Source organism: Brachyhypopomus gauderio, chromosome 19 (assembly GCF_052324685.1).
Source record: "Brachyhypopomus gauderio isolate BG-103 chromosome 19, BGAUD_0.2, whole genome shotgun sequence".
Lineage (NCBI taxonomy): Eukaryota > Metazoa > Chordata > Actinopteri > Gymnotiformes > Hypopomidae > Brachyhypopomus > Brachyhypopomus gauderio.
Window position 1 is genome coordinate 4952787 of NC_135229.1, and position 10151 is coordinate 4962937.

The following is a 10151-nucleotide window of genomic DNA, read 5'->3' on the forward strand; positions in this document are numbered from 1 at the left end:
ACACGTGATGTTGCAAAGACGTGTCAGCCAGGACAGTCCCACAACATACAAAATTCTTAAGGAACTCAGGGCGGATCTCATCCACCCTCGGACCCTTGCCACCAAGGAATTTCACAACTACCCTGGTCACCTCAGCCTGAGTGATGGGCAAACCCCTGTCCAAGTCCCTCAGCTCTGCTTCCTCTATTGATGAAGATCCTCAAAGTATTCCTTCCACCACCTAATGACATCCCCAGTCAAGGTTAGCAGATACCCAGCCCCACTGTATACAGTGTTGGTCGGGAACTGCTTTCGCCTCCCGAGTTGACTGATGGTTTTCCAGAATATTCTCGGAGCCAATCAAAAGTCACTTTCCATGGTCTCACCAAACTCTTCCCACACCCGAGTTTTTGCCATGATCTGCTTGGCCCTCCTGTACCCGTCTGCTGCCTCCGGAGTCCCACCAGTCAACCAGGCCCGATAGGACTCTTTCTTCAGCATGACGGCCTCCCTTACCTGAGGTATCCACCATCGGGTTAGGGGACTGCCGCCACGACAGGCACTGATCACCTTGCAGCCACAGCTTTGGTCCGCCGCATTGACAAAGGAGAAGTAGAACAAGGCCCATTCGGACTCAATGTCTCCGGCCTCTCTCGTGATGTGGTCAAAGCTCTGCCGGACAGGTTTCTCTGACAGATGTTCCCAGCAATCCCTCACGATACGTTTGGGTCTGCCAGGTCTGTCTGGCATCTTCGCTAGCCATCCGATCCAACTCACCACTAGGTGGTGATTGGTTGACAGCTCAGCTCCTCTCTTCACCCGAGGGTCCAAGACACACGGTCGCAAGTCCGATGACACGATTACAAAATCCATCATCGAGCTGCGATCTAAGGTGTCCTGGTACCATGTGCACTTATGGACACCTCTGTGCTAGAACATGGTGTTCATTATGGGCAGACTGTGATGAGCACAGAAGTCCAATAACAAAACACCACTCAGGTTCAGATTGAAGAGGCCATTACTCCCAATCACGCCCTTCCAGGTCTTACTGTCATTGCCCACGTAAGCATTGAAGCCCCCCAGCAAAACAATGGGATCTCCAGAAGGGGCACCTTCCAGTATCCCCTCCAAGGACTCCAAGAAGACCAGGTACACTGCCTAAGCACAAACAACAGAGCCCGTTCCCCAACCCGAATGCGCAGGAAAGCAACCTTCTTGTCTACCAGGGAAAACCCCAACACACAGGCAGCGAGCCGGGGAGATATGAGTAAGCCCACTCCAGCCCTCCGTCTTTCATCTTGGGCAACTCCAGAAAAGAATAAAGTTCAGCCTCTCTCAAGAGGATTAGTTCCAGAACCCAAACCGTGTGTCAAGGTGAGCCCAACTATATCTAGTGGGTATCTCTCAGTCTTGCACGTCAGCTCAGGCTCCTTCCCAACCAGAGAGGTTACGTTCCATGTCCCAAGAGCCAGCTTCAGTAACCGAGGATCGGTACGCTAAGGTTCCCACCTTTGGACACTGCCCAATTCACAATGCACCGAACCCCTAATACTACCTCTACCACAGGTGATGGGCCCATGAGAGAGTGAACCTGTGCCTGGCCGGGCCCCATGGGTTGAAACCCGGATACCAGGCACTCGCCAAGGAGCCCCTCTCCCAGGCCTGGCTCCAGGGTGAGGCCCCGATAACCCTGATCCGGGCACAGGTAACAGGGTCCTGTTGTTTATGAGTTCCATAGGGGTTTTTGGATCACTCTTTGTATGGCCCATCACCTAGGACCAATTTGCCTTGGTAGACCCTACCAGGGCCATTGCCCCCGACAACCTAGCTCCTAGGATCACGTAGGCATGCAAACCCCTCCCCCATGATAAGGTGGTGATCCATGGAGGATAATTTTTAAATCATGCTTTTTAAATAAATAAATATCATATAAGCAGTGACATCATATGACATTTTTGGTGACTTTCGTCCTCAGGGCACTTTATGACCAAATGGTTATTTAGGGCCACCAATCAGAAAAATTGGGAGGGGTCATTTTTAGTTTGAACATGATGCTGCCAAACATTTCTATTCTACTACAGCAAACAAAACAAACCTACATCTAGATGGTTATAGCAACGAGAAACAAGCAACACATATAAAACAGGAATTTACATTTGAATTGTGATAAGCTCTATCTGTAGTATTATATGTTCAACTTTAATGGTTAACTATAACAGGCTTTTTTACACATTTAGTGATGGGGTTAAATCAAGAAACCTGCAATGAAAAATAAAATCTAACAAAAGTATGTTGTAAGGTCTTTGAAAGAATTACATTTTTGACGACTGCTAACGTGCGTTTGTCCAAATTGTAGTCACATTTTCAAAACTCCAAACACAGTGAACACAACATCAGTTTTCAGTGGCTATACTATTAGTTCAATTTATGTTGTTATGGCACAAAATGCAGTCATTTTACATGTTTTTATAATGTTTAAATTTTCTATACACACAAGGTTATCGAATAACAAAATTCTGGATCGCTTTTGTCTTATTTACAATTGCTTGTACACAGCATGCCAAAAATGAAAACCTAAGGTTCAAAACCTTAAATATCGTATAAAATGCAAAGTTCTGCAAAAACAAAGGCAGCTGAAAAGTTATTACTGTTGTACACATTTTTTGCACATATAGATCAATGAAATAAAATGAAGTAATGTACTGGGTCAGAGAGGAGCAAATATAACAATTTGTCCTGCAGTCTCAAGTGCTGGTTTGGTCCTTCACAAATGCCACATTGGTCCCTATAATAGTGACCTCCTTCTTTCGTTTTTGAATGAACTCTACCAACAACTGGTTCCAGAAGCAGAAATGGAAAAGGTGGGAGGAAACACAAGGACATTTGTGATGGGATGATGTAGCATTTTGTCATTCTCATGCTATCACAAACTGGTTTAAGGACAATCCAAGAGTGATGTCCCTTTTCCTCCCACCCATCTCGCCTTTCCTCAACCCCACTAAGGAACTTTTTTCAGTCTGGAGGTGGAAGGTGTATGATCATCGGCCCCATGACCAAATGTCGCTCCTGAATGCAATAGATCCCGGCTGCAGAGACGTTTCAGCTGAAGCCTGCCAGGGGTGAATAAGGCATACCAAGCTTTTCTATCCCAGGTGCATGGCAAGGGCCAACATCAGATGTGATGAGGATGAAAACATGTGACCAACTGCTGAAGACCACTTACATTACACATAACAAGACTGTTTAGTTTTGTATTTGTATTTTTCCTCCTTGTGTGGCTTTTTTTGTATATGTGTATTTTTACACATATGGGACCATGGCTAGTTATGTTTACAATTACGGTAATTATTTTTTGGGTTAGGCCACAATTTACAGTAATGTCCCTAATACAGTAAAAAATAACCCTTTACTGCAAAACTGTTACTGTGTCACGTTGTGGGGGGGCCCCCTGCCGGTCGCCCCCGTTTACAGCGGCAGATGTTCTGTTTTTGGTCACGTGATGTTCGTCCCTCAGGTGGGCGGGACCCGTGATCCGTCTCACCTGAGGGTCGTTTGTTCATCTATATATGTCTTGTCTTTGTACCAGTTGACTGCTGGTTATTATTTCCTTAATCTGGATCTATGTCACGGGTATTTGGTTTGCGCACTTTCTATTAAACCATCATCTTTCCCTGAGACTTGGCGTGATCGCTTCCTTTTTAGTTGCTCACACTGCCCGTCACATACTGACTCCTTTTTTGTCTAATCTACATTCCATATAGTACCTAACAGTAAATATCACTCATTGTGTAGACAGTATGTTGCCAAAAATGCACATGTCCAAATGAAGCAAACTAAGAAAACAACAGATGTTACTGTAAAATGTCTGTTTGCTGGGAGAGAGTAAAATATTACATGTAATACTGTTTCTGTATTGCCATCAAATGTTAGTTTTTTTTACAGTGGTTGTGCAGTGATTGACTATGTCCATCTCGAAAAGAGAATATGTGCTAGTGTTTGAAAGAATGATTGGATACTGAACCAGGTTTGCTGTGTTTTAACAAAGTTGGTGTATAAAGAGAAAACATTGTTTGCGTTGTGAAATGCAGAGTTGTTATTTAGTTAAGAAAATGCACTTTTGAACACGATATTAACTATTCGGCTATTTGTGTGAGGTCAATGTGTTGGTGTGTTTAGAGTTTTGACAATGTATCACAAGTATTGGGAAATGCACGTTAGCAGTCGTCAAATACTAATAAATCACTCTACATTACAAATTCATCCAATATAGCTGCACCAGAGTGCCAAGACTCAGATTTAATGTACTTCATACAAAGCAACATACAGTCAACTTGTTCCAAGACAAACTAACATGCTATATTAGCAGACAAAAACTTCCCTTTTCTTAGTTTGCAGTTTCATTTATGCTTTTCACATTTTCACATCTGTTTCTATGCTGGTAATGTCCTTCTCTTTCCGGTGGAAGAGGGGGAGGGGAGGAGGTGTTTGTGGGTCTAAAAAGTGAGAATCTCTGAGTTGCTCTGCATGAACCCTTTCTTGAATCTGAATTATTCATAAAATACATTTTTTATGCTGAATTTTTGGAGGCAATTTTTTTTTGCAGAAACTTTTGTTACAAGTGTAAAGTTTTAACAGCTTGTACATAAGAGAATGGCAATTTCACAGAGGAGACAAAAAATTTAATACCAGTGTTATGTTTAGAATAAAAACACGACACTGCTGACCTGCTTGGCCCTTTAATAGTAATAAACAAGTCATCATTAGTCTATGTGTGTAGATAACTGATGACTTCTGAGGCTCTTGGAGCAGCACACTGACAGATGTCATATAAGGAGTCATTCAGATGAGGAAGCTGTTCAAACAGACTGCGATGATGGTGGTAATAAAGTATGTCTTTGCTCTTTCCATTCTGGTGTCAATATCAGGTAAAAAAAAACAACTAATCTTCAGGTTTACAGAGGTTTGAATGTACGATATCTGTCATTAGAAGTTAAATATAGCGCATAATGACAAGTGAATATGGCATGTGTGCTTTTGTGTGGTGCCTGTTCAAATATGAAACATTAGTCTACTGTGTAAAACAGCAGTCTGTGTGCTGTTCAGTATGTCTGAGGCAGGATGCATTTGAGAGCATTTTTAATGTGCTGTTTACTAAAATGTTAACAGTAAATGGGGACGCACACATGACCGAAGTCAAATTACTGACAAAGAACACAGATAACACTTAAATATGTGAACATAAACAAGAACCAAGTGCAACTCAACATTAACGAGACAAGAGACAAGTGAGATGAATGACTCATACAAACACACACACAAAAACACACGAATGGATGCATAGACACAAATGACCCATACAAAGGCACACAAACAAAAAAACACAAACACATACAGATTAAACAGAACATGTACAGTGTTAATAAATTTACATATTGCATAAGTTTTGTTTCCTCTGCAACCAGCGTATAAAACAGATTCACCACCCCCTAACCAATCTGTTTATCTTTGTCATTTGTTTAGTGTCCAGTGGAGTGTTCAGGCTCGTGGGCAGTTCAATTCAACTGGATGTACAGCATCATGGATATAATTACGAGGAATTCACATGGATGTTTAATGAAGATTGCATGGTAAAATATTACAGTAAATATAAAGATTTTAACATATACTACCCCTTTATAGGAAGAGTAAAGTTCAATAAGACCACCCACAGTCTGATACTGATGAACCTGCAGAAGAGTGACAGTGGATTGTACACAGCAAGAGCATTTGATAAAAATTTCAGGACAGTTGCTAAGTACACGCTGTCTGTGTGGGGTAAGTTTAACAGCACAGCAAACTCAGGGAGAATAAAATGATTACTGATACAACAATGTTACTGTTATCAGTACTGATGGTACGTTTTACTCTGTTCTTTATTTATCCATCAACATACAGTAAATCCACTGATCTAAAGTCCTGCATACAGGAGAGGCCCTGCCCATACAGAATGATGAAAAAAGTATTTTGACTTAAAAGGAATTTAGAGGCCACAAATTATTTTAAGTGATTATTAAAGCTGTAAGGGTTGTTAACAATATAGTATTGTTATACTTGGCTCTTCCCCCACCTGTCAGTCCACAGTCTGCTCTGCCTTTGTTTGAATTTTTATGGTTTCTGTTTGCTTAGCTATTTATTGGTTTCAGCTTTTCCTTGTTTCCTGGTTCGTTTAGTTTTGTACTTAGTTCCTTGTTTTCCCAGTATATGTTTGTAGGTCAATGTTTCATGGTGGTATGTTGTTTGAAGTGTTCTCTGGTTTATTCTGTAAGGTTGAATTCTGTTGTTTATTCACATTTCTGGGGCAGGTCTTGTGGGTTTTATTCATAGGCGGCCATGACTGAGGTGCCCTTGAGCAAGGCACCTAACCCCAACTGCTCCCCGGGTGCCGGGCTAGGGCTGCCTACTGCACTGGGCATGTGTGCACCACAGCCCCCTAGTAATCACTACTGTGTGTGTTCTTACTGCACAGATGGGTAAATGCAGAGAACAAATTTCAATCGCGGTAAAAATCACAATTGACAAATATCGCACATTTTACAATTCCTGTTGTCTTCTATTGTCTGGTTTATGCCTTGCGTGTTTGAGTAAAAGTATTTGAGTAAAAGTTATAAAAACTACACTTCTTGTCCATCCATATTGTGACAGTATTCTAGTTTGTGTTCTCAATATTTGCTTTACAGTCTTGGTTGTCTGTATTATTTGGTTTGTGTGTAACATGGTCTTTGTGTTGTGTCTTGTCTGGTTGTGTATTGTACTTTGTGATCCCCTACATCTATGTTAGTCAAGCTCAGTTTGTATACTTCGGTCTGTGCTTGTGTTAACCATCCTTTATGTTCATTATAAATATAATCCTCTTGCGTTTACTCCGTTCTATCCTGTTATCTTTATATATGGTTTTAGTTCTTCGTTCATATTGGTGTGGCGTGTTTAAACACCAGCATGCCATGGAAAACTTGTGCCCTCCATGTTAGCATGGTAGGGCTTAACTGAGTGGTAAAACCAGTTAGCTCCAAGACCCACTCTCCAGTTAACACATCTGTCTCCACCCCGTGATTGTGCAATGCCTGCATCATCACAAGTATTGTTAGGTAAAAGGTTGGTGCTACCTTAGATATATACATAGACAACTCAAAAAAATAAAGACAACCAAATGTAAATCAGAATTACGACAACGGTTTTTGTGACTATTGACAATGTTGAGACTGTAACGCGGTAGTGCTTGGAGGTGAACACACGTGCTGTAGAGAGCAGGGTCCACCAAGAACTGGGCTGACATCCCTGTTTAGGGTTACTGTACCCACACGAAGGACACGTGACCGACACAGCATCTTAACAGTAAAGCACAGATCACTGAACACTAGAGAGAGACCAAGATAATCAGACAAGACAAACACAAAGGAAGGTGCTAATAAATCATAACATATATTTAAAGGAAGCAAACACACAGAACATGAGCAGAGTGCAGACTACACATAACTATAAATCAAGACTACTAACAATGACCTACATAAACATACTGTACCTGCAAAAGGGAAAAACTAACTGATAATCACAAACTGAGACATGACATATGAACACCGTACAGGGGACCAAAGGAGAAAAACAAAAGAAACCAACCTAAAGCTGATACCTTGAGCTGAAGCAAACGTGAGAAAGACAACCAGATTAACACTAAAGATTGACCCTCACCCTACACAGGGAAGAGAAAGAATATATAATACCACCACATGACCAAACAAACTAGAAACAGGTGATTACAATGATAAAGGGGGAGGAGTAACTAATGACAGGGGAGTGGCACACATGGGAAAACCAAACATTAGCATATGGAAAAACAAAACGAAGACATGACTGACAGGAGGGGGGCGGAGCTAGGTGTGAGAGATTAGAACCTCATGACTAGTGATGTGTGTGTGTGTGTGTGTGTGTGTGTGTGTGTGTGTGTGTGTGTGTGTGTGTGTGTGTGTGTGTGTGTGTGTTTTTCTACCACAGATCCAGTAGAGACTCCAGTCCTCACTGCTGTTCCTGACCATCTAAGCACTGATCCTGATCCCTGTAATATAACTCTCACATGTAGAGGTCATGACCTCTCAGTCAGCACTAGATGTTATAATGAAATCTGTGAGGAGAAGGAAGTGACATCACCTGGAGGCGTCACCCTTTTCCTGTCTGTCAGAAACAGCAGCTCTATCATCTGTAACATTAGTAACCCAGTCAGTTGGAACATGAGTGTCATGGAGATGAACAACCTTACACCATACTGTCATCACAAAGGTACAAACACACACACACACACACACACACACACACACACACACACACAGCCTGAAGATGCTGCCTGTGATGCTGTATCCAGCCAAATGAGGCACAGCGCCTCCTAATGGTCCAGTGTCACATCACAATTGTCTGTATATGTAATTAAAGTTTTGAAGACTAATTAATTATCTCGTTTTGAAGGGTACAAAATAATGAAAACACTGCGTTGAATGTGCTCACACAGATACACGGTTACAGAACACTCTGTTGCTAAAAGCTTTGAAAACTAAAAAGGGCACTTATTGTGGGCACTTAAGCTGTTGTTGTTGAGGAGTTGTGGGTAATTGGTTCTGGAGATATTTAACCCCTTAAGCACGACTTCCCCATAGCTAAATAAGCCCTTAGTCACAACTACAATACAGTACCTCAACAACTACAGAAGTGGCTAAAGTGCCCTCAACATTTACCCCCACAGGAAAATACCACAACTACGCCAACTGTTAAAAACCCATTCAGCTTGTACTTCCCCACAGCCAATTGGTGCCAATTCAAAATTATACAACAGCTATAAAGAACGTTAGTGTTTTCTTATAGTCCAAGATTGTTAAAGTAACTTTACCGTGAAAACGTTGCAATGTTAGGACAAAAACACTTCATGCTGGATTTTATGTTGTGTTTCAGATGCAGTGTCTCCCCTTAGTGGTGTGTCTGTGTGCCTTCTGAAGACGGTGCTGTACTCTGTAGTTCTGATCCTCATGGTGTCTGCAGTCATCACCGTCCACATCAAAGAGAAGCTGGCCCAGCAATCTTAAATATGCTACACAGTTTATTTCTGCTGTTCTCACTGTGATAGTCATAGATCAGATCTAAACTGCTGTGTTGCTCAGCATCAGTGCAAGTCTTAACTGTGTTTGAGAGGGCAAAATTCCTTTTACTATGTATTAAAATAATAATACTGGAGATTTTATTTTGATGTTTATTGAGGTCTTATGATGAATATCTGCCTGCACCATATTCTCACCCATCTGAAATCAACTGCAATGCTAAAGAATCTGTATTTGATTAATAAATGTGGCTTTAATTTTATTTAGATCACAAAATGTAATATGATTATTAATATACTTTGGTAATTATTAAATCATGCTTTTAAAATAATTAAATATCATATAAGCCATGACATCATCAAGACGTTTTTGGTGACTTTCCTCCACAGGGCAGCTTATACTCAATTGGTTATTTAGGGCCACCAATCAGAAAAAGGGGGCGGGGTCATATTTAGTTTGTACATGATGCTGCCAAACAATTTTATTCTACTACAGCAAACAAAACAAATCTACATCTAGATGGTTAAAGCAAAGAGAAACAATCAGTGCATATAAAACAAGAATTTACATTTGAATTGTGAGGAGCTCTATCTGTAGTATTATATGTTCAACTATCTGTTATATTATCTATAACAGGCGTTTTTACACCTTTATTGATGGGTTTAAATCTGCAATGATGAATAAAATCTAACAAAAGTATGTTGTAAGGTCTTTGAAAGAATTAATAAATCACTCTACGTTACCAATTCATCCAATATAGCTGCACCAAAGTTCCAGGATTCAGAATTAATGTACATGATATAAAGCAACATACAGTTCACTTGTTCCAAGACAAACTAACGTTATATTTGCAGACAAAAACTTCCTTTTTCTTAGTTTACTGTTTACATAGTTCACATTTATGCTTTTCGTGTAACATCCGGTTTCTATTCTGTTAATGTCCTCTTCCTGGTGGAAGAGAGGGAGGGGAGTGTCACGTTGAGGACCCCGGCCCCTCCCTTTTGGGCGTGTGTCAACGTAGTCCACGTGCTTTGTCTGCGTCAGTGTATATACGTG

At 41.1% G+C, this 10151-nt stretch overlaps 1 protein-coding gene across 2 annotated transcripts; it reads left to right on the forward strand.

The window, feature by feature from the left end:
* The first annotated feature begins 4790 nt into the window (after positions 1-4790).
* On the forward strand, positions 4791-9668 carry LOC143482903 (CD48 antigen-like). 2 transcript variants are annotated; one of them, XM_076981478.1, is made up of 4 exons: positions 4791-4866; positions 5500-5793; positions 8008-8289; positions 8953-9668. In XM_076981478.1, coding segments are annotated over exons 1-4 (708 nt in total). In that variant the 5' UTR covers positions 4791-4865; the 3' UTR covers positions 9084-9668. The 2 variants fall into 2 exon arrangements, with proteins under 2 accessions (XP_076837593.1, XP_076837592.1); XM_076981477.1 differs by having other exon boundaries at positions 4851-4904.
* The last annotated feature ends 483 nt before the right edge of the window (positions 9669-10151 follow it).